Source organism: Ursus maritimus (assembly GCF_017311325.1).
Source record: "Ursus maritimus isolate PB19 chromosome X unlocalized genomic scaffold, ASM1731132v1 scaffold_X1, whole genome shotgun sequence".
Classification (NCBI taxonomy): domain Eukaryota; kingdom Metazoa; phylum Chordata; class Mammalia; order Carnivora; family Ursidae; genus Ursus; species Ursus maritimus.
The window spans coordinates 116,987,113-117,012,725 of NW_024423319.1; the positions used below are offsets into that span (position 1 = coordinate 116,987,113).

Consider the following 25,613-nt stretch of genomic DNA (forward strand, 5'->3'; position numbering starts at 1 on the left):
GCGTCTGGGGGCTGGCCCGGGATGGCGGTGAAATAGGGGGACTTCGGAGAGGCACCGCGACCCCAGGCTGCGCTCGGGGGCCTGTCACTCCTCGGTGGCGACATGGGGGACCCGGTATCCCGCGAGAAACCGCAGCTGCACTACGCGGTGAGTGTCCCAGCGCGCGCAGAGGCGACAGGGGGCGCCACTTGGCCGGCCGGGAGGGGACAGCGCCGGGTTGATGGGATCCCTGTCTCCCCAGAGGTCCTCGGTCGGGGGTTAGTGGGGTGGAGGGAGTCGCGTGCGTCACCCCCGAGTGTCAACTGCTTAGAAACTCGGCTGCACCTTAGAATGGGAGCCCCCACCCCTGAAGCCCAGGTTCCTCTACCCTGTGTGGTGGACACTGCGTTCGGGGCCAGAGGCTGGGCCCTGCGGCCGCCTCGCTGGCCAGGGTGGAGAAATGGGGCTCCTGGGGTCCAGGTTTGCCCATTCAACCTCTGGTCAGATATGCTGCAAGAACCAGAATAGAACTGGACGGGAGGCAGGGCTGCTCTGTGATCTGAATGTGTGGCTAGTGGACTCTCTGGAGAAAAGGCTGCAGGGCACTTTGGGGTGCAGCTGGTTTGCTTCTGGAAAAGAGGGTGTGCGTTTCCCTCAGAGTTTTTAGCAGGACAGAACGTTGCACATTATCTGATTAACAGGAGAGGATGCCAGGGGTCTTCTGCCAGCAGCTTCCTCCCTCCCTATTGACTCAAATACTCCACAAGTATTTACTGGGGACCTACTATGTGCCAGGCACTGTGCTTTGGTGAGGGGGTCTGCAGGACACGACAGACTAAAAGCTCATGGGCTTTTCCTCTTTTAAAGAAGGAGTCAAGAGCTCAAGGTGGATGACTGACTGACCAAATCCAGATTCTAGATTGCGTTTATTTTTGAGAGAGAAAAGAAAGATGTTTCTGAGGAATGAGTACTAACTACTCCTGAAGGTTGTGAATGCCGCCTGCAGGAAGCCAGCAGGCAGCAGCGTTAGCTCACTGCAGTCTTCGGACATTTATTTTCCAGTTGTAAGATGTGGTGTTTTGAGATGGGCCATTGCAGTTGCCCTGCCATCTGCTACTTTACTGAGTTTTCCCTGACATGATGTTCATTGCTGAGATTATACGTGCTACTTTAAAATCAGAGAGAAGCAGGCAAAAACTTAAGAATCATCAGTATTTATAATTAGGCTGACAGTTATCAGTTTGGAATTCCTGTCCTCCAAAATGCTCTCTCCACATTAAAATATATATATATATATTTTTTTTTTTTTAAAGAAAGGAGTGGAGGTGGACAGGAGTGGTAGGTACAGAGGTCCTGGTTCTTGTTGCCAGGGTGGGTCCTGGATCAGCTGGGGGGCCATTGGGCTAACCTGGAAGCTCTGCCCTTTTGCGTTGATGGGCTGGGCGGGGTGGGGGGGAAGAGGGCCTGAATTAGAAAATCATCAGGGTCCCTACCGGGTGAACATTCTAGGAACCTTATGACAGCTTTCTCTAGTTTTGCCAGTTACTTGCCTTGAAATGACAAGTGAGACGCTAGTAAGTTACTAATGCTCGTTTTTGGAGACACTAGTGGCTCAGTGATTTTCCTTTTAAAGTGGTATTGAGGGTAACCCATTTTTGGCAGAGGTTTCTTTGCACTGAAGGATCTGGAGTCTGTGCTCATTATGCCCAGGCGACATCTTACCCCACCACCTTTTCCAGATTTTGAACTGTGTGCTGATGCCTTTTGATTTGCAATCTGAAGTCTCTATGCCATTTCCAAGGTAGAGGAAGAAAGGTGAGAACTGCTTCCTTAATTTTAAAAAAATCTATTCATTCTATGAATGATTATTGCCTCCGTTATGCAAATGCATCCCCAAACAATTTAAAAACTATTTTCATTCAGCTGTCTCATTCTGCTAAAAGCAGAGATTTAGAGTCAAGCTAATGCTAACATCTCCTCTTGGGCTCTGAAGATTCGCTGATGAACTAGCCTTTTATTCTAGCACAGATCACCACATGCATATTTTCTGAGTTGGGACTATAAAAAAGAAGATTCCAGAGGGAATTTGTTGGCTTTCAGGTTGGAAGAAGTCACCCGGGGTCCTCTGAAGTTGCTCATGCATACTTTAGGGTGATAAAGCAGCGCATTCAGAAGCTCTGTATCAGTCACAAGTCAAAAGAATGTTCTTTATTAAGTGTGACCCATTGCTTTTCAGATTAACATAACCCTCTATGGCTTAACCTCTCTTCTAACACTGCTGTCTTGTCTGCTTCCCCCGTACTGGTTTAGGTAGTTCCGAAAGCTTGTGTTGCCTTTTAGCACGAATATCCCACTTCCTTTGTGGCACATGGTTCTGACCCACTGTGTATCATCCTGGGGTCTTAGGGGCTTTTTTGGTCTGTGTTTTCCTGGAAAAGAATTACCATCCATGTGTTCTTGGTACCTCTTGCTTACTCTGAGATATAATCCAGGGGGCAAGTATTTAATGTTCTTCCTTCGGTGCTTTTTCATTTGTCCAAGGCGAGACTGCCCATAAGAAATCAGAGGCTCACATTTTATTCATTCATCAAACATTTGTTGAGTGCCTATTGTGTGCCAGCTATTTGGTCAGTTTTCTAAAGGGACGATTCAACAGTGAAAATGTTAAGAGTTGCCACAAACACTTCGCACATCTTTATAAATGGTTATAATGGTCACCAGGAGAGAACCACAAACACTTAAATAGACAAGAACATCCTCCATTTGTATAATGTGACACTTTCCCAAAGTATAGTACCACTGTCTTCTTGTTTTTATCATCAGAACAAAAATGTTCTGTAGCAGCTAATGTTCTCCTCCCAACCTTTCCTCCCACGGTTTTCCCACATTCAGTTTATGGTGACTCCATCGTTCCAGCTGGGTGTCGTCCTTGACGCCTTTTGGTGACTTGGTCAGATTTGCATTTTGAAACATCTGCTTGGAGTCCTGAATGGAGTTGAGGGTGAGCAGGAGCCAGAGTGCATCCTGGTAGTGGGGCCAGGGAGAGATGAGAGAAGAATGACCTACGTAGGATGGCAGCTGCACCGGAGCTGGAGAGCATTTAGCGTATTTGAGAGATACTTAGGACAGCAAACCAGCCGGTCTTCGTTTAGATGGGCTAGAGAGATGCTAGAGTGTGACAGTCAAGGATGATGTGTGTGAATCGAAGATTGCCTGGCAACACTTTTAGAGAAATGGTAGGTCATAAGAAGTCCCTCCTTATTACTGTCTTATACAGGTTGCAAAGCGTTTGGACACAGCCTGCGTCAAATCCAGCTAGTGGGTTAGACAGGTTTTCTATTTTGTGGCCGAGGAAACCCAAGCCTAGAGCGGTGGAGTTCAAGGTGGCACAGGTGTAGCTGGTGACAGAATGGAGTACTCTTTCCAAGTGCCCTGATTTCACGCAGCTTGTCTGACTCATTTAGACAATTGAGATAGATGAGCCGAGTTGTCCTTCCCCCTCCCCGTTCTGTCACCATGATAAGCCAACAATCAAATATTGTACCTTCATTGACTTAATGTGACCATCCATATTGTCGAATCACACGGCCAAATAATTCTTTAGTTGGACAGGTATGGACAAAACCCAAATTTAAAAATGTCTGTCAAGTTCAATGTCCTGTCTTTATGTCTTCCTCAGGGTTTCTTAGCCTTGGCAAAATGAGCATTTGGGGCAGGATAAATTTTGTGGTGGGAGCTGTCCTGCGCACTGTAGGATGTTGAGCGGCACCCCTGGGCTCTACTCATTAGATGCCCATAGCACCCCTCCCCCCCCAGCTGTGACAGCCAAAAATATCTCCAGACATTGCCAGATGTCCCCCGGGGGGCAAGATCATTCCCACTTGAGACCCACTGGTGTGTGTGATTTTCATGCATGCTTTTAAGAAGAGGTGACAATTACTGTGTAATAAACTCTGAAAAGAGGAACCACAGTAAATGTTATGAGTATTATGTATATTATTCAGGGAACATGCAGAACTTCAGAGACAGGCCGACACAGAGGCTCAGACAGAGACTCAAACCCTGGGGGCAGCATAATGGGTCACCGGGTTTCAGTGATCATGGCTTTAACAGTGTCCTCCTGCTCTTGGTGATCCCAAAAAGTTAGGTTGCTTGGCCCGGGTTAAAGATTACATTAAGCTACCATCCCCAACAGTCCCTGTGTGCTTTCTTCCATTAACCACAAACAAAATATTATAAACCTTGATTGTCTGCCAAGATCATGTAACATAGGTCTAATTTCATGACAATTCATACAATTAAGTATGGTGACTCCTTCAGTAGGATTACTGTGCTGAGCCTTTGTTTCAGAACAGATTATCAGGCACTTTCGAGCAGCTCACGAATGCTATCATCCGAAGCAACTCCCTGGAGGCACACACTTATTTTCATCCCCCTTCTCTGAAAGGGAAACAAGAAGGAAGTTTCACGATGCTCTGGCTAAGATAAATCTATGTGTGCAGTGATGTGTGTTCTGTGCACTGAGGTGTGACAAAAAGCAGGGGGATTAGATTCTGACTTGACACTGATCCCTGGGGAGTCCAGCTGTGAAGGTGTAGCCATTCCCGTCCCTTGGACCGGTCTACTTCTGAGCTCCTCTGTTGCTGACCTCACTTCCTCTTTGGTGCGATTGCCCCACCGTCTGTGCTCTTACCACAGCCTCAATGTTAAATGATGACTACTCCCTGGCTCTGTGTGACCCCTCCTTAAGGAAGCCACCGGCAGGGCTAAGCTGCCTACCCCGAGAGGGAGCCTCTCTTTACTACAGATGGTTAAGGTCTTGATCAGCAAGTTGCCAAGTTTGCTCTCTATGAGCATTTGATTTCCAAAGACTTTGAAGCCATTAAGTTCATTTAATAATTCAGTGGTGCTCATTATAGGACATCCTTTGGTAATTCTGAAGACACCCTGAACCGGGCACTGTTGCAGGGCTGAGCTGATATGAATCAGTCATCATACATCAGCATTGCTGGTGCAGATATCTTAGGAAATTGAGCAGGACTGGTACTGACCTGCTGCACGGCCCAGAATTCACCTTTGTAGCTCTCTGCTTGTCATCTGTCTCCTCAAAAAGCTAACGTTTTGCTCATTACAAGTAAATGGGAGATTATTGAATCCCCTTAGTTCACAGCTCTACTAACTGTGGGTGCCTTTTCTACCCCCACCCCACAACGTGCTCTCTTTTCGGTTGCTCTGAGAGCTTTCGCTTTATGTGGTCCCTTTGCTGTGGCACTCCCATTGTCTTAGGAAGCCACATCCCCCACCCTTGAAGACACTCCTTAAGTGTCACTGTGAATGCATAAATAATCCGACTCCTGTTGCATGTTGCACTGCATATCTGCCAATTGTAGGAAAACAAATACTACTCTTTGCCCCGTCTTTTCTGGTAGTGAACTTGTATGATTTACTTCTCCCATTCCTCACCCTGTGATAACCCTGTACCAAGTGCGCTTGAGTCTCAACTTGGCTGCAATGTTATTGTCTCATCCCACGCAGCCCTTACTGGCTTTCTGATTTCTCACCTGCCTCTTGCCCGTGTCACCCTCAGCCTTTCCCGTCTCAGTAGGTGGCCGGCTGCTTGGGGAGCTGCGCAGGCCAGAGCACCTTGGGGGCAGCCCTGCCACGTCTGTTTCACAGTGCTGTCCAAACCCGTCCTCTTCTTTTCATCTCCGCTGCTGTCACCTAAATCCAAGCACCCAGCTGTCCATGGTAAGACAACATGGTAATCCCATATTCCAATCGTGGGAGCAGCGAGATCTTCAAAAAAGATAATGCGGTTGTGACATTTCAGCTCTTAAAGCTCTCCAGTTGGCTTCCATTACGCTTAGACTGATCTCTTCGTCCATGACTGTGGCCTTCCAAGCCTTCCCACATGACCCCACCCTACTTCCTAACACCCTCCCTCACCTTACCCCTGCCCAGCCACCTGAGTGTCCTTTCTGTTTCTCCAGTGTGACCAGCTCTTTCCCGCCCGAGGCCTTTGTACTTGCTGTCCCTTCTGCCTGAGATGTTCTTTGTGCAGCAGGCTTTAATCGTGCCCTCCAAACTGCAGGAGAAAATGTCACCTTCCCTCAGTGCTCTTTGCAAAGTGCTTCTGACCTCACTTAGTCACCCGTGATTAGATCACGCTGGCCTCTGTCTTTGTGTTTGCCTCACTCCTTGGTCTTCTGTCATACGTTCGTCATTTGTCTGTCTCTCCCTACTGATGTGAAAGCGCGTTCAGGGCAGCGACCCAGTCATTCTTTTCCCATGGTAGCCCCACCACCTCGAGGGCTCCCACCGGGGTAGGCACCCAGTAAAGAGCTAGGTGTAGAGGCCCTTTGTAATCTTGGGCCTTAGTTTTTAAACATTTCCTGTCTGCTCTCCTGTGTCAGACTTTAGCTGACTTCTTGATTTATTAGTGTCCAACAGACTTGTCTAAATTTGCTACCTCTATTCTGATGGAGCTGGAATACCAGTTTATTAGTCCCGGGTCTGAAATTAGGAATCACAATCTCTGAACTAGGATGGGAGCAATTCTCAGAAAGCCTCTGCGCGTGGACATGGGATCCGTGACTATATATGAGTGGGCAGCTAAGGTTTGCTTCCGTTCCTGCAACTGCTCATCGAGGATGTGATATGGACAGGCCTGCTTCAGGGAAAATGCAAAGGCCCTGAATGAAAAGCAAAAGGAAGGAGGAAGGAGACAGCTCTCCCTGGCTCTTCGCTCTCAGTCCCGTCCAGGTTTGAGGTCTTCCCTGGCAGCCCAGCCTGGCAGGTATCTTGGTGGTCTGTGTAGCTTGCCATTGACAAGGACTACAAGGCCCTTTCTTAAGACCTGGCCACATGACTGAGTGTTAATTAGCACAGCCTGTTTTAGATTGTAAGCTCTGAAATGATGGGAGTAAATGGATTTCAAGATCTTAGGTGCTTGTAAAATTTGGGACTAAGATCCACCAGGGTTTACAAATGAATGCAATTAACTTCATATTCTGTAACGTAGCTTCTCAGATTTTCTGATTCTAACATTATTTTCAAAAGATCCGCCTTTCTGATTTCTTTTATTCTTAACTACATTCTGAATACTTAAAAACTTGAAAGATAGATCAAACAAAACAACAAGGACTCCCACCAATCATTCTAGGGTACGGCTCTCTCCGACTTTATAGTGATGACTTGGATGCAAATATGGGATACATCTCAATTTGGATGAGTTCTACATAAAGTATAAGACTAATTTGTTCATTCAAATATGATCATTGTTACTAAAGGCTCTTTCCTTGAGAGATGTCGTGACCATTTGAAAAGAAAACTGGTCAGGATTTTCTCCCCTTCTCTCTGGTTATTTGACACATTCTTCGAATTCTTCTAACTTAAAATTTTTTCATAGTACAATTTCAGTGTTTGGAGTGTCAGCTAAAATTCGATTTCTGAAATGAAGTTTTCAAAAGAATTTGGAGTTGTGGCTTTGGGGAAGAGTTGCCATGGAAACAGCGGAAGACGTTCAGATGAATAAACTTTAAAAATATTTTTGAATGACCCCTTTCTGCTGCTGACTGAAATATCTGGTAAAGAAACATATAAGTCAGTCCAAGTAAAATAAAGAGGCTAAAAGCCTCCCGCCAGCATATGGAGCCCCTCGGCTGTGCATCCGCGGAGCTCCCCTGTGCCAGGTGGGTGCTGCTCCGCACGGGCAGAGCTCCCCAACGTTGCTCTGGATTCCTTACTTAGCAGCACCGGTGCCGTTTTCATTAGATCCACAGGATATTAATAGTTTAGCAAGAGAATGGAATCTTGAGTTTGCTGGAAGGCTTTGAAAATTGTAATGTGTAGTATTATTTTTGTAAGTATTTATGCTCATGACCTTCAACAGTCCCATTATGATGTCACTTTGATGGTCTAAGCAAAATGTAAAACATTGATCTCAAAAGATGAAGCATTCCCCCACCTTACCTGCTGACTCACAACAGGAGGAAGATGGCACACCCAAAAAGGCTTCGCTTCACGAACGAACTATCCCTGATGTGTCAATAAGTTTAAGGGCACCCAAAAGTGGTGGTGCGGCACGAAGCGTTAGCAACATGGGGAAGCTGTTACCGTGTGGGCACGGGGAGGGGCTGGGGTTGCCAGAATCCAGTGACTTCCAACCTCAGCTGAAGGGACCCTGGAAAGGTACCCAGAGATGATTGCAGCAAGGGCAGACTATGGAGAAGCAGGGATGGAGTGGGACAGGGAACACCCTGACCTCTTGGTCTTCCTGTTCTCATCTCCCTTTTCTAGTACCAAGCCCAGTCCATGCACTGCGAGGCAGTCCATGGGGATCAGTCTCACAGGATGCAGGCCCGTGTGGAGATGGGCGGAAGTTTTTGTTTTGTTTTGGCAGAAGCGGAGGGGGAAAGTTTGCAAACATAAGACCCATCCAATGCATGTTCAGTTTTCTTTGGGGTTTACTTACATCATGAAAGACCCTAAATTCCTGAGTATATAGAAGATTTTCAGATTGCTTAGAATGTCTCTTTTCTCTCCCCTGTGGGTTGTTTCAATGACCACATTTAAACTAGTAATGTGCTATGCCAACTCCATCCGTATGTGATGTGCATATCTTTAAAAATATTCATATTGCAAGCCTACTAAAGAACTTACTCTTCACTTATTATACCATGATGTATTTTCATATGTATTGTAATGAATTTCGTATTGAGAAGCTCCGTACTTAATTCAAAAGTACTTTGGTCTAAATTTCTTAATATAAATTTAAACTATCGTTGATTTTCCCCCTATGTGCCCATTGCAATAGTCTAATGTAATTTATTTTCCAACCAATGAAAAAGAAAGAATTGGTGTGCTCTTTTTCTGGTCGATGGGTACAGAGTTTGAATCCTTAACATTATACATTGACACAAAATGGGTTGACCCGTGCCTTCATGAAAAGTTATTCTCACTTCTCTTGGTGGGTAAGGAGGGGCTGCAAGTGAGGACTGCGGTTTAACCACCGTGTTAACTCCAGTTAACTCAGCAGAGAGAAAACTACCATTTCAACCCTGACTGCAGAAAGTGCCTCTCATTCCTAAGTTAGTTCCCTCTTGAGGCCCCTGTGTATCCACTTTCATAATACCCATCTTGCTTGCAATTGATTCTTTAAACACCATATTCACTACAGAACTGAAAAATCCAAAGGGGCAGAGACGAGGACCAGAGGCGTATCTGGACTCCACATCCTTGGCCACAGGTAGCATGGACCTGACACTTGGTATGTGCTTGAATGCCAGCAAAATTAATTAATGACTTAGGGCTCTTAGAAATAATCAGGCAGAAATGTTAATAAAAAAAAGAAATAAAAAAGAAATAATTAGGCAGACTTACAGTAATAAAACCAGCCCATATTTATTGAATGCTTCTCATGAGCCCTTGACATTCTACATTATTTAATGCTTGAAAGAACCCTGTGAGGTAGGTCCTAATATCATCTCTGTTTAAAAGATGAGGAAACCGAGGGCCCGAGTTTAGACGTTTCAAGGTCACATGGCTAGTAAGTTAAGTAGTGGGACTAGGACTCAAATCCTTGTCACTTTGAGTGCTGAGTCTCAGTGCTTGAACCACCGCACAGTGGCTGATAGTTAAAATGTGGTGGGCTTGGGGCGCCTGGGTGGCTCAGTCGTTAAGTGTCTGCCTTCAGCTCAGGGCATGATCCCAGGGTCCTGGGATTGAGCCCTGTATCAGGCTCCCTGCTCTGCTGGGAGTCTGCTTTTTCTTCCTCTCCCACTCCCCCTGCTTGTGCTCCCTCTCTCGCTGGCTGTCTTTTTCTCTGTCAAATAAATAAATAAAATCTTAAAAAAAAAAAGATAAAAAGCTTTAAAAAAATAAAATAAAATGCGATGGGCTTGAGACCGTATCTTTGAGGTGATTCTTTTAAAACTCTCATTTTGTAATAATTGTAGACTCAAAGGAAGTTGCAAAAATGCTACCAGGATATCCTGGGTCCCCTTTACCCAGCTTCCGTCAATGCTAGCTTCCTACATAATTAGAGTACAATATCAAACCCAGGACATTGACACCGGCGCATTACTATTAACTTGTCTACAGACCTTGTTCACATCTCACCAGTTTTTTATGTGCATTCCTTTGTGTACATGTGAGTGAGAGCAAGAGCGAAAGCAAGAGCAAGAGAGAGAATAATACCATGCAATTGTTTCCCATGTATAGATGGGCATATCTGCCATTCAAGATACGGAACTGTTCCACCACCACAAAAGAACTCCTTGATGCTACCCCTTTGTAGTGACACCCATATTGTGTCTTACCCCCATCTCTAAACCAGGCAGCTGCTCACCGGTTCTCCATAAAATGACACCTTTTAAATGACCCCATCTGTCCTTCCAACACAATCGCAACTTTCCTTTTCTTCTTCTCCTCCTCCTCCTCCTTCTTCTTTTTAGAGAGAGAGAGATTGGGGGGAGGGGAGGAGGTGAGGAAGAGGGAGAGAGAGAATCCCACACAGGCTCTATGCCTAGCGAGAAGCCCAAAGCGGGGCTCGATCTCACGACCCTGAGATCATGACCTGAGCCGAAACCAAGAGTCAGACACTCAACTGACTGAGCCACCCAGGCGCCCCACAATGGCAGCATGCCTGTCTTCACTCATTTATGCCCAAACCATCCAGAAACGTAACAGGAGAAAGTAGAATGAATTGATAATGAGATCAGAGAGGATTTTTTATATTCTTGTTGTTAGTAACATATACAACCACAGATAAAGAACATCCTGTTTGGTATTTTTAGCTGAGTGTGATGGTGATTTTGTCATTCCAACTCCTGTGTTTTCTCTCGCAAAGGGCTTTTGATCGAAACACCACAGGCTTTTTTAGCTCCTGCACGGATGCCCCGTGCTCCCTCTCTGCATGGCTGTTCTGATGGAACATCCGTTTCAGGAATGACAGCCACATGGTTGAATTTGCAGCAGCCTGGAAAAGGTACATGAGAGCTGGCATTCTGCCCTCCACAAGTCTTTATGAGCAAGGAGAAACACACGTCCCGCGTGGACTTGCCATAGCCATGACTTACTTGTGCTCTGGGCAGCACAAGGGTTATGTCAACCCTGGCATTCATGATACACATGCATTTTTACTCATTCATCTCAGAGGGAGTGGTGGTTCATAGACCTCTCTTGGGGAAAAGTTTGAACCTTATCAAGATTAGCCGTTTCAAAAAAACCCCTTAATAGCTGTTTTTATTCAGGATGGCTGCAGAGTGAAACCTTATCATCGGGACACAGTTATAAAGACTTCCTGCATTTATTTGGTTCCCACTATTTAAAAAAAGGTGTAAAAAGTGCTGATGCTCTGTGATTCTGCAAACACAGGCGCACTCTTATTGGCTACTTCAATTACTGCAGAGTTTTACTGTGTGATTTGCCTTGGTCTTTACTAGAAAAGGGAACTATTTTTTAAAATCTAGACATTCTTAGACCAACCTATGGCTTTTAATTAGGTAGGCATGCAATGCCATCATTACCGTGGTGGTATCTCATATCACCATTGTAGGGAATCTAAGGAGAACCTGGATGTGAAGAAGTGTAGGGCCTTCCATGGGATTTCTGCAACGGGGGGCACTTTTTTTATTTTGTATATCTTTAAAAAGAAGTGAAATCTTGAACTCCTGGCATGCAGATGCCTACAGATGCCCAAAATGGTGCTTGACTGTGTAGTTCTGTTGACTAAAATGTAGAATTGTCTCTCCCTACTGGTTAGCTATTGCCATGCTATTGCTATATAACAAGCTACTTTGACATTCAATGCCTTAAAACAGCCATCGCTTGTTCTCCTGGATATATGGGTCTTCTGGGGTTGGCTTACTTGGGCAGAGCTCAGCTGTTTGACCTGAGGTCAGTCTGCTAGTCCTGCAGGGCTTGGTTCCTCAATTAGTTCTGCTCCATGTTTGTTTATTCTGGGGTACGGGTTGGTGGGGCAGCAACCACCTGGGGAAGTGCAGAGGCACAGTATGACCAGCAGAATGGACTAAGGATTCTTAACGCATAGGTAGGACTCTGGCACACGCTCATCTCTACCTACCCACCATTGGCCCAGGCGAGTCACATGTCCAAGCCTAATGTCAGAAGATAGGGAAGTAACACTGCCTCCATGATGGAGCCATGGTAAGTTTGTGAGTGCAGCGAGGGGTGAGAAGTGGGGGCAAAGCATTTACCTTCCCACAATACGTAATCAGATTCTTCTGAACATGCTGATGTTTTGAAGAAGGCACAAATCTATCGATCTAATTTTTTCCCATTTGGTCAATGAGCTCTTTCTGCCAAGGATATGACTATATCTTTCCTTATGACCTAATTAGACAACAAAGGCAAGATGATGGGGCCATCCCACTTGCACCAGTCCCCACAAATCCACATTGATTGGATATAGACTGAACAGATAGCAAGGGAATATTTAGAAATAGGATGAATAATATTAACCTTTAAACAGAATTATTATAGTCTTCCCCTGTTCCCTTGTGCATAGAAGCTCTGGTTCCTCAATCTGTCAGAAGGAAAACATTCAGAATCACCTCCCAGGAGATTTTTTAATCTGCTTTGATTTACTGGTGTCACTTTAAAAAGCTTTATAAATTTAGCTCCTGTTTTAAAACCTAGAAGAATTGTAGATGAGGTCATTTATAATTGGAAGAAAAATACATTTAATCCTTTAGTTCAAACAAATCAGAGCCAACCTTTGGAAATTAGATGGTTAATTTGATCAATTTTGACATGTAAATGGATAAGCTAAATTAAAAATAATGCACACACACAAAATCTCCTCTCTGAAGTTTAAAACCTTTGCCCTGTCTTCTTCCATTATATCAATTGATTGAACAGTTGCCAAATCCTGGTGGTTTTTTTTTCTCCCCTGGTTTGCTCTGTAGTTGATCTTACCTAGCAGAGCACCTGCTCTATTTCAGTCACTCAGTTGTCTAAATCAGGGGTCAGCAAAGCATGGTCCATGGACCAAATCCAGACCGCTGCCTGCTTTTTTACAGCCCACAAAGCTCAGAATAAGCATTATGTTTTTAAACAGTGGGGAAAAAATCAAAAGAAGATGACTTTATGACATGTGAAAATTGTATGCAGATTGTATGCTAAAATACAAATTTTAGCGTGCATAAATCCAGTTTTATTGGAAACTGCCACACCCATCATTTACGGATTGGCTATGGCTGCTTTCACGCTAACACTAGAGTTGAGTGGTTGCAATAGAGTGGATGGTGGGAAAGCCTCCGCTGTGTGTTATCTGGCCATTTACTGACAAAGTTTGTGGGTCTCCCGTCAAAAACTATGCCTCATGTCACCACAGACACCATAGACAGGTCTACTGTTAATGTAAGAACAAAGGCAAAAGAAAGGGGCCACACATCCTTTGCATGGAAGGGAATTCTGGAAACATTCAGATAAGGGCAAAATAAGATTGAACATTCATTTATCTGCCAGTATGTGTGGAGAACTGGGTATGTGTCTAATGCTCAAGGAAAATTTCAAAAAAGGATAATATCTAGTTTCTACTCTCAGGCTTCCTCTTGAATAAAAAGCACGGTGCATCCACATACAGGTCATAGTGTCTGAAACCTATCTGCCTTGTCTGATTTCTCTAAGTCACCAGAAACCTTTTGGAATTTTTAAGTTGAACATAATATTTTTTTTTCATAGCTTGTCTTGTAAATATTCAAGGCAGAATCATTTTCATGAACATTACTGTTCTTACCAGTTCAAAGTTGAAGATTGAACTCTGAAAAATGTCATTTACTCATTGGTTTAAAGTGCTGGCCCCTCTTGTTTTGCACTGGAGATTTTTACATTAGTGTATCCAGAACTCCCTCAGAGGAAAGAATGTAAAGGGCCTCTGAGGGCTGACCCTTAAAACACCACTGCCCTGTTCATTAAACTCTGCGGCGCTCGCTGAGCGCTTAGCCACAAGAGGTGTGTGGGGAGAGAGCTCTCAGTCCTGCCAGTGTAGCCTGTGTTTTGCCAAGGGATGTGGCCCCCTCTTATGCTTTGTGATGTTTCTTTTGGCTGACTCTTCCACATTCTTGTGACCTTTTGAATGGAGATGTCTTTACAGGGTTGGCCCCTACAACATGGCCTCCCACTATCATTTCCTGCAGGTCTTCTCTTAGATCTCAGCAGCTTCCTGAGTAAATGTCACCTTGGTGTCTCCTAAGAGGATCTTGGGAGGCTCACAAAACCTGGTTCCCACCAGATATGAGGCATAATGTCTGTGAGTTGTCTTCTCACTGGACTCCGCAGGAGGCTGAGCCTGGAATTCTCTTCAGTTCCAAAGTGAGGGGCTAGGTGGGGCACCGAACAGGGAACCAGGAAAATGCCCCACAAGGTGGGGATCAAATGACCCCAGGGGAGGAAATTCCAGTTGAAAATAGAAAGCAGGTCAGCACACTTGTGAGAGCCAGTGTACTAGACTCTGAAACTGGCCACCTGTGGCCTGGGGAGGCTGCTGTCAGAAGCCCATGGATTGGCCTGAATAAGGGTGTTGTGATTCATGGCAGTAATTGGGTGGTACAAACCCAAAACGAAACATGAGTTATCTACTTGCACAGTTGTGCTGGGTTGGAGAGTTATGCGGAAATGACTCAATTTCATATATTTGTCATGTTGACCAATGGTCAATTCATTAATAGAGAAAGGCAATTTGGGAACAATATTTTCTTGAGGACTGTAGCATATGTATTACATGGGGGGGGCAACTTCTAATTCCCCATGATAAGAATTTTGTTATTTTGTTAATTAAATTCAAAGATCTCAATAAGCATTCCTTAAAACGACAGATCTATGATCGACTGCGAACTGCTCACAACATTACCAGGTTGCTAAAAAAGCTGGTGGCTCTTTGACTAGTCAAAACTTTCCAGAATATCTTTAAAGAGAGTTTAATGTCTCGAAACTTTACCAAAGCCCTGAGAAAGCTGTGGAACTGGGTGTCATTTGGGAAAGTTTTGTTTGCTTGATTCAGCCTGTGATCCAAATTTGGAGGAGATGAAACCTCTTCAGGGTTTCTTCTGCAAATAAAATAAAGAATATGTGCCACAAAAGGTTTAATGTGTTTGACTTGGTGCTTTTTTATGGGAGAGGGGTGCTGGAAGGGGGTAAAATGGACCCTTTTGACTTTAATGAGGAAATCTTGCACGATGGGAAAGTGCTGTCTGTTGGTTGGTTGTCACAAGTTTTTATTTTCCAGTGGAGAAAACATGTTTGTAGGACTGGTTTTCAGAGGTTTCTTTGCAACCTTTAATTTATTTGTTACTTAAAAATTGTAAGTATTGGGGCGCCTGGGTAGCGCAGTCGTTAAGCGTCTGCCTTCGGCTCAGGGCGTGATCCCGGCGTTCGAGGATCGAGTCCCGCATCGGGCTCCTCCGCTGGGAGCCTGCTTCTTCCTCTCCCACTCCCCCTGGTGTGTTCCCTCTCTCGCTGGCTGTCTCTGTCAAATAAATAAATAAAATCTTTAAAAAAAATCGTAAGTATTACAGACACCAAATTCTTTGTCTAGAAGTAGGATTTTGTTAAAGGAGAGAGATTTTCTAATCTATATTTTGTGTATGTATATAAAAATATAATGATTTCCACAAATCTGTAGTGACATAGGGTAGGTGAGTGGTCGTCTGGGGCTGGGGGTAGGAGAGGAGAGCGACCACTAATGGGCACCAGGGACTTATTAGGGCAATGGAAATGTTCTGATATCAGATCATGATGATGTTGCACAGTTCGGTAAATTTACAGGTAGATTTTATGGTATGTAAATTACATCTCAGTAAAGTTGTTTTTAAAGAGGATGCGCTGATAAGAGAATCAAAAAGTGTTTTGTTTATTTGCAAATGAATTGAAAGCAATGTTATACAACCAAACTTGAAATACATTAGTAGCATTACAACTTTTCTTTTTCACTTCTAGGCCACCCCCTTAGAAAAACCACATGTAAATGAGAAAAAGCACCATTTTTTAACTATTTATTCAAGATTCACAGTAATCTGACCAAACATACATTTGTGGGTAATACAGGAACATCACACTGAACTAATCACCAGGCTTCTAAGAAATTGGACTTTCTCAAATCAAACACCAAAAAGGATCTGAGCAACCATCAGAAATGTCTACATAATTTGATGAAAATGTTTTAAGACTGGATTTTAGTTATGGTTGCACAATTTGGTCATTGGCTAAATATCATGGATTTGTACATTTAAAATGGGTGACTTTGATGATGTAGAAATTATACTTTGATAAAGTTAACCTCAGAAATGTCGATATATGCATAGAATACCTTCTGGTGACACAGGCCCAATGCCTGCATTCCGTGTAATGAAGTCAGTGCCTCAGGGCCATAGTCTTGTCTTCCTCATCTTATTTGCAGCATTTTGGCCGTGACTGTGTGACCCTGAAGTTTGCTTGGGGCTGTTGAAATTATTCCCTTAACAACTTTTCACTTATTTTTTCCCTTTATTTTCTTGTGCAGTGGAAATATACCATTCCAACATTAGCTTCTTTTTCTCCTCTTTTTTCCCCCTAATTTCTCTTTATCATTCCGTTGCTCTTGTGGTCAGAGTATTCAGACCCTGTGATTCCATTCGTATGGACATTCATTTTCATAGCAGTTGGTAAGACTGTCGTGTGATAGCTGGAGACACGCATGCTGAATGGTCTAGCACGGGCACATGAGGGTGGGTAGGGACACCTTCCTCTCTAAACCCGAGGGGTAGCTTTGTTTGTTTCACACCTCTATGTAATTCACACATTTAAATAGAGGTCATATACTGAAAGTGTACAATTTGGTGGGTTTTAGTATATCTACAGGCGCACAACCATCACCCATAGCTACTTTTAGAATATTTTGTCTCCCCTCAAGGAAAGTCCATAGGCACTGACAGTCAGATTCCATTCACTTCCGCCATGCTCCAGCCCCTGACTGCCACCTGTCTGCTTTCTGTCTCCATGGATTTGCTTATCCTGGACATTTCATATAAATGGAATCATATGCTGTGTGGTCCTTCACGACCACCTTCTTGCACTTAATGTGTTCAAGGTTCACTCATGTTGTAGGATGTATCAACACTTCATTACTTTTTATTCCCATATGTTTCATCATATGGAAACACATTTTGTTTATCCATTCGTGAGTTGATGGACATTTGGATTGTTTCCACTTTTTTGCTGTTATGAATAATGCTGCTATGGACATTCATGTAGAAGTTTCGTATGGCGGGAGGAGGAGTTAAGATGGCGGAGGAGTAGGAGACCCCTTTTTCAACCGGTCCCCCGAGTCGAGCTGAATAGGTACCAGACCAGCCTAAACAACCACGGAACCAGCCTGAGACGCAGGAAGATGCATCTGGATCTCTACAAATGAACATCTCCAGCGCTGAGTATTGAGGTACGAAGCGGGGAGCCATGAAACCATGCACAGATATCGGAAGATAAACGGAAGGGGAGGGAGCCGCCGCAGCTCGGCTCGGGAAGCGGTAGCCACTTGCACGGGAGCGGCGGGCTCACAGACGGCACCGCAAAACAGCAGACTGAGACTGTGAGCCGGGTGCGCGGCCACCAGGCATCTCGCGAACACCGAACTCGGTGCGCCACTGATCCAGACTGAGACCGGGAGATCCGGGAGCGCGCGCGGGGCGGCTGGCGGCGTTAGAAACACAAAGGACAGAGACATGCCAGCCCTGGAAGTGAGGGCTGGGACGCCGGGTGTGGGGCGCACATCCCGGGACGCTGCAGGGTTGAGCAGCACCAACAGAAACAGAGTTAAAGTGGCCAGAACATTAGTAGAGAACGGGCCGCAATCCTTCTGTTCCGTGACAGAGGCTGAAATTTGGCCGCTGCTGCTCTGACTCTCAGAAGAGGCACAGCAAACCGCCAGGGAAAGCCGCCAGAGAACAAAAGCCTGGAAATACCGGCTCAGAGAGTGCCCATCCCCATCCTCCCTCGCAGGGGACACGGAGACTCTACCCAAACAGGGTTGCCTGAGTATTGGCGCGGCAGGCCCCTCCCCCAGAACACAGAAGGCAGGCTGAAAAATCAAGAAGCCCACAACCCGGGCGCCTGGGTGGCGCAGCCATTGAGCGCCTGTCTTCGGCTTAGGGTGTGATCCCGGCGTTCCGGAAAGGAGTCCCTCATCGGGCTCCTCCGCTGGGAGCCTGCTTCTTCCTCTCCCACTCCCCTGCTTCTGTTCCCTCTCTCGCTGGTTGGCTGCCACATAAATAAATAAATAAAATCTTTAAAGAAGAAGCCCACATCCCTAAGATCCCTATAAAACAAGGGGCACGGCCTGGGACCCAGTCAATAATTTGGGCTCTGGAAACCCCGCAACCTCTCTTCATCAGAATGACAAGAAGGAGAAGCCCCCCCCAGCAAAGAAAAGACAGTGATTCTGTGGCCTCTGCCACAGAAATAATGGATATGGATGTAACCAAATTATCAGAAATGGAATTCAGAGTAATGGTCAAAATGATGAGTAGAATTGAAAAAACTATTAACGAAAAGGTTACTGAGAATATAGAATCCCTAAGGACAGAAATGAGAGCGAATCTGACAGAAATTAAAAATTCTATGAGCCAAATGCAGGCAAAACTAGAGGCTCTGACGGCCAGGGTCGCAGAAGCAGAGGAACGGGTTAGTGAATTGGAGGATGGGTTAATAGAGGAAAAAATGAAAATAGAAGATGGTCTTAAAAAAATCCACGCCCACGAATGTAGGTTACGGGAGATTACTGACTCAATGAAACGATCCAATGTTAGAATCATCGGCATCCCCGAGGGGGTGGAGAAAAACAGAGGTCTAGAAGAGATATTTGAACAAATTGTAGCTGAAAACTTCCCTAATCTAGCAAGGGAAACAAACATTCGTGTCCAAGAGGCAGAGAGGACCCCTCCCAAGCTCAACCACGACAAACCTACGCCACGTCACGTCATAGTGCAATTCGCAAATATTAGATGCAAGGATACAGTATTGAAAGCGGCCAGGGCAAAGAAATTTCTCACGTACCAAGGCAAAAGCATCAGAATTACGTCAGACCTGTCTACACAGACCTGGAATGAGAGAAAGGGTTGGGGGAGCATATTTAAAGCTCTTTCAGAGAAAAACATGCAGCCAAGGATCCTTTATCCAGCAAGGCTGTCATTCAGAATTGATGGAGAAATAAAGACATTTCAGAATCGCCAGTCACTAACCAATTTTGTAACCACGAAACCAGCCCTACAGGAGATATTACGGGGGGTTCTATAAAAGTAAAAAGGCCCCAAGAGTGATACAGAACAGAAAGTCACAGCCAATACAAACAAAGACTTTACTGGCAACATGGCAACATTAAAATCATATCTCTCAGTAATCAGTCTTAATGTAAATGGTTTGAACCATCCCATAAAACGCCACAGGGTTGCAGATTGGATAAAAAGAAATGACCCATCCATTTGCTGTCTACAAGAGACTCATTTCGAACCCAAAGATGCATTCAGACTGAGAGTAAGGGGATGGAGTACCATCTTTCACGCAAATGGACCTCAAAAGAAAGCTGGGGTAGCAATTCTCATATCAGATAAATTGGATTTTAAACTACAGACTATAGTTAGAGATGCAGAAGGGCACTATATTATTCTTAAGGGAAGTATTCAACAAGTGGATATGACAATTATAAATATATATGCCCCCAACAGGGGAGCAGCAAGATACACAAGCCAACTCTTAACCAGAATAAAGAGACATATAAATAAAAATACATTAATAGTAGGGGACCTCAACACTCCACTCTCAGAAATAGACAGAACACCCTGGCAAAAACTAAGCAAAGAATCAAAGGCTTTGAATGCCATACTCGACGAGTTGGACCTCATAGATATATATAGAACACTACACCCCAGAACCAAAGAATACTCATTCTATTCTAATGCCCATGGAACATTCTCAAGAATAGACCATGTTCTGGGACACAAAACAGGTCTCAACCGATACCAAAAGATTGAAATTATCCCCTGCATATTCTCAGACCACAACGCTCTGAAATTGGAACTCAACCACAAGGAAAAATTTGGAAGAAACTCAAACACTTGGAGACTAAGAACCATCCTGCTCAGGAATGACTCGATAAACCAGGAAATCAAAAATCAAATTAAACAATTTATGGAGACCAATGAGAATGAAAATACAACAGTCCAAAACCTATGGGATACTGCAAAGGCAGTCCTAAGGGGGAAATACATAGCCATCCAAGCCTCACTCAAAAGAATAGAAAAATCTAAAATGCAGTTTTTATATTCTCACCTCAAGAAGCTGGAACAGCAACAGAGGGACAGGCCTAATCCACGCACGAGGAAGCAGTTGACCAAAATTAGAGCTGAAATCAATCAAGCAGAAACCAGAAGTACAGTAGAGCAGATCAACAGGACTAGAAGCTGGTTCTTTGAGAGAATCAATAAAATTGACAGACCACTGGCAAGACTTATCCAAAAGAAAAGAGAAAGGACCCAGATTATTAAAATTATGAATGAAAAAGGAGAGGTCACGACGAACACCATTGAAATTGGAAGGATTATTAGAAATTTTTATCAACAGCTATATGCCAATAAACTAAGCAATCTGGAAGAGATGGAATCCTTCCTGGAAACCTATAAACTACCAAGATTGAAACCGGAAGAAATTGATTCCTTAAACAGGCCAATTAATTATGAAGAAATTGAGTCAGTGATAAACAACCTTCCAAATAACAAAACTCCAGGCCCGGACGGTTTTCCTGGGGAATTCTACCAAACATTCAAAGAAGAAATAATACCTATTCTCCTAAAGCTATTTCAAAAAATAGAAACAGAAGGAAAGCTACCAAACTCATTCTATGAGGCCAATATTACCTTGATCCCCAAACCAGGCAAAGACCCCCTCAAAAAGGAGAATTACAGACCGATTTCCCTAATGAATATGGACGCCAAAATCCTCAACAAGATACTTGCTAATAGAATCCAACAGTACATTAAAAGGATTATCCATCACGATCAAGTGGGATTCATACCTGGGATGCAAGCGTGGTTCAATATTCGCAAATCAATCAGCGTGATACATCATATCAACAAGAAAAGACTCAGGAACCATATGATCCTCTCAATCGATGCCGAAAAAGCATTTGACAAAATACAGCATCCTTTCCTGATTAAAACCCTTCAGAGTGTAGGAATAGAAGGTACATTTCTCAATCTCATAAAAGCCATCTATGAAAAGCCTACTGCAAATATTATTCTCAATGGGGAAAAGCTGGAAGCCTTTCCCTTAAGATCAGGAACACGACAAGGATGCCCACTCTCGCCACTATTATTCAACATAGTACTAGAAGTCCTTGCAACAGCAATCAGACGACAAAAAGGGATCAAAGGTATTCAAATTGGCAAAGAAGAAGTCAAAATGTCTCTCTTTGCAGATGACATGATACTCTATATGGAAAACCCAAAAGAAGCCACTCCCAAACTATTAGAAGTTATAGAGCAATTCAGTAACGTGGCAGGATACAAAATAAATGCTCAGAAATCAGTTGCATTTCTATACACGAATAACGAGACCGAAGAAAGAGAAATTAGGGAATCCATCCCATTTACAATAGCACCAAAAACCATATGTTACCTTGGAATTAACTTAACCAGAGACGTAAAGGACCTATATTCTAGAAACTATAAATCACTCTTAAAAGACATTGAGGAAGACATAAAAAGATGGAAAGATATTCCATGCTCATGGATCGGAAGAATTAACATAGTTAAAATGTCCATGCTACCCAGAGCAATCTACACTTTCAATGCTATCCCGATCAAAATACTGAGGACATTTTTCAAAGAACTGGAACAAATAGTCCTTAAATTTGTATGGAAACAGAAAAGGCCCCGAATATCCAAGGAACTGTTGAAAAGGAAAAACAAAGCTGGGGGCATCACAATGCTGGATTTCGAGCTGTACTACAAAGCTGTGATCACAAAGACAGCATGGTACTGGCACAAAAACAGACACATAGACCAATGGAACAGAATAGAGAGCCCAGAAATGGACCCTCACCTCTTCGGGCAACTAATATTTGATAAAGCAGGAAAAAACATCCGGTCGGAAAAACACAGTCTCTTCAATAAATGGTGCTGGGAAAATTGGACAGCTACATGCAAAAGAATGAAACTTGACCACTATCTCACACCATACACAAAAATAAACTCCAAATGGATGAAAGACCTCGATGTGAGACAGGAATCCATCAAAATTCTAGAGGAGAACATAGGCAGCAACCTCTTCGACATCGGCCAAAGCAACCTTTTTCATGATACTTCCCCAAAGGCAAGAGAAACAAAAGATAAAATGAATTTATGGGACTTCATCAAGATTAAAAGTTTCTGCACAGCCAAGGAAACAGAAAAACTAAGAGGCAGCCCACGGAATGGGAGAATATATTTGCAAATGACACTACAGATAAAGGACTGGTATCCAAGATCTACAAAGAACTTCTCAAACTCAATACACGAGAAACAAATAAATAAATAAATAAATAGGCAGAAGATATGAACAGACACTTTTCCAATGAAGACATACAAATGAAAAAATGACACATGAAAAAATGTTCAAAATCATTAGCCATCAAGGAAATTCAAATCAAAACCACACTGAGATACCACCTTACGCCAGTTAGAATGGCAAAAATAGACAAGGCAAGAAACAACAATTGTTGGAGAGGATGTGGAGAAAGGGAATCCCTCCTACATTGTTGGTGGGAATGCAAGTTGGTACAACCACTCTGGAAAACAGTGTGGAGGTCCCTTAAAAAGTTAAAAATTGAGCTACCCTATGATCCAGCCATTGCACTACTGGGTGTTTACCCCAAAGGTACAGACGTAGTGAAGAGAAGGGCCATATGCACCCCAATGTTCATAGCAGCAATGTCCACAATAGCTAAATCGTGGAAGGAGCCGAGATGCCCTTCAACAGATGACTGGATTAAGAAGTTGTGGTCCATATATACAATGGAATATTACTCAGCTATCAGAAAGAACGAGTTCTCAACATTTGCTACAACATGGACGGCACTGGAGGAGATAATGCTAAGTGAACTAAGTCAAGCAGAGAAAGACAACTATCATATGATTTCTCTCATCTATGGAACATAAGAACTAGGATGATCAGTAGGGGAAGAAAGGGATAAAGAAAGGGGGGGTAATCAGAAGGGGGAATGAAACATGAGAGACTATGGACTATGAGAAACAAACTGAGGGCCTCAGAGGGGAGGGGGGTGGAGGAATGGGATAGACCGGTGATGGGTAGTAAGGAGGGCACGCATTGCATGGTGCACTGGGTGTTATACACAACTAATGAATCATCGAGCCTTACATCGGAAACCGGGGATGTACTGTATGGTGACTAACATAATATAATAAAAAATCATTAAAAAAAAAGAAGTTTTGTATGGCTGTGTATTTTCATTTCTCTTGGGTATATGCCTGGGAGTGGAATTTATGGGTCACTACGGTAACTCTAAGTTTAACCATTGGAGGAACATCCAGGCTGCTTTCAAAGTGACTTTGCCATTTTCCAGTCCCACCAGCAACATAGGAAGGTTCCGTTTTCTCCATATCCTCATCAACACTTGTTATCGCCAGTCTGTTTGATCGTAGCTCTCCTAGTCGGTGTGGAGTGCTGTCTCAACTTTGTTATAATTTTTAGTTTTAAGCAAAGGCATGATAGAGGGTGATTATTTGCTTTATAGCACTCTTTTCTATCGTGCTCTAAAACTGCCTATATATTTAAAACAGTGTCCTTTAAAAGAAATAGCTCACTGTAGTCTGTACACTCCAGCAGTATCCATTACAAAAAGCAAAGTGCACACAGAGGGCTCCCGCCTTGTCTCCTGGCCTCGGCTTATGTGTCTCCTTGAGTGTGGAGACCATGTGCAACCTTTGTGATGCTACTGGGAGGACATGGCGGGGGTCCTCCAGCTCAACAGCTCTCCAGGCCTGGCGCTCAGCAACAAGACTCTGAGAAGGCCAGAGGGCGTGTGTTCACAGGTCCCTGCCTGTGCTCCTGAGTGAACACTTGACATAGATACCCAGTGAACCATGGGATGCAATCCAGAGACGTCCCGCCCCCTTCTCTGAGGGCTGTGGAACCAGATCAACCTGACTGTGGCACTTGTAGTATCTGTCACGCCTGGAGAAGTGATGTTTAGGTCAAGACATCCAGGCTGAAGAGGCATTAGGTGGCAAAGAGAAGGAGAGAACACTCCAGAAAGAAGGAATAGTTTGTGCAAGGAACAAGGAGGCAGAGCAGGTTCAAGGAAGTGAATGAAGGAAATCCGAAGTGAGTGAGAGGGAGAATGCCATAAGAGGCATTTGGAGAAATGAGTGGGGGTGGGCAGGAAGAATTGCAGGGTCTTGTAGGCCACAGAGTAAGGATATTGGATTGTAACCTAGGAGCAAGAGAAAGCCATTGAAACATTTTAAGCATTGTGAGGGTCGGGTTTGTGTGTGTGTGTATGTGTGTGTGTGTGCGCGCGCGTTATGATCAATTTCATACTCATCCGTGAAGAGTACATGTTGAAATTGTGTTATAGCCTTTTGAACACTGAGGATAGGAGGTCCTTTATCACCAGGATACCCATGGGATTGCCAGTCCTGGGTTTTGGTCAACCCTGGTAGGAAGAATTCATGGATGACTGCTGTGGGATCCTCCTATATTAAAATCTGCTTCACTCTGTTCCTGGCTTTTTCTGCTCTGACACCCACTGAACACAAATGACCGCATCTCTCAGCTAACTAGCAACAGAGAAAGACCCATTGGTTCAGTTGGGGCAGTGGCATGCATGCTGGGAAGGCTCTCTCACTATGCCTCCTCACAGGTTTCTGCCAGTTGGGTGACTGCTGGATCAGTCACCACCCTGGGCCAATTAGCCATGGCTCAGGCTTGGTCTATAGGACCTGGATGGAGTTCTGTGCTTAAGGAGCCCCCACTGGCTGCTCACCTCAGCAGGAGGTGATTGTGGGCAGGAAAGGACTTCATTGCCCTTCTCTGTAACACAAGCAAACCACTGCCAAGAGCAACAATAAAAAATAATCTTGCAGGGTTGGGGCAAGCATAACAGATATTGTAGGTGAAACTTATACAGTACTTACCACACTGTTTATGACGACGCTTGTCACATAGTGTACATTGAGAAGTTGGTTGCCCTTTTTATTACTGACCAACCCATTCCACCCACCCCCACCCACATACACACATCACTTCAGTAGACTGTGTGACAGGTTACCAGGCTGGGGTCTTAATCTTTGATACAGGAGCCAATGATAACACCTTTGACCAATGGATGGATGACTTATAGTTCTATTTTCATAGCTTTTTTTTTTAAGTTATGGCATTGAAGTCATTTGTTTTTTTTTTAGTTATTAATCTTACTGCTTCTTCCAACGTTTTGTTGAATAGCATTTCATCGTGTTTTGGTTAAGTGATTTATGGCTGGCTCACAAATTCCAGTCTCAAGATTAAAGTTACTCACAAATTCCTTAGGACACTCATTGTGCTAGCAGAAAGTAAAAAAAAAAAAAAAAAAAAAAAAAAAAAAAAAA

At 44.0% G+C, this 25,613-nt stretch overlaps 1 protein-coding gene across 4 annotated transcripts in view; it reads left to right on the top strand.

Moving 5' to 3' along the window:
• The first annotated feature begins 6 nt into the window (after window positions 1-6).
• Window positions 7-25,613, top strand: part of ARHGAP6 (Rho GTPase activating protein 6) — a 244,423-nt gene continuing 218,816 nt past the window's right edge. For 3 of the 4 annotated variants that reach the window (XM_040634551.1, XM_040634561.1, XM_040634566.1), the window contains exon 1: window positions 7-147. In XM_040634551.1, coding sequence (XP_040490485.1) covers window positions 103-147 — 45 coding nt within the window. In that variant the 5' untranslated portion in view covers window positions 7-102. Of the gene's footprint in view, window positions 148-1,718; window positions 1,795-25,613 lie in introns of all 4 variants that reach the window. The other variant, XM_040634556.1, reaches the window with a different exon arrangement.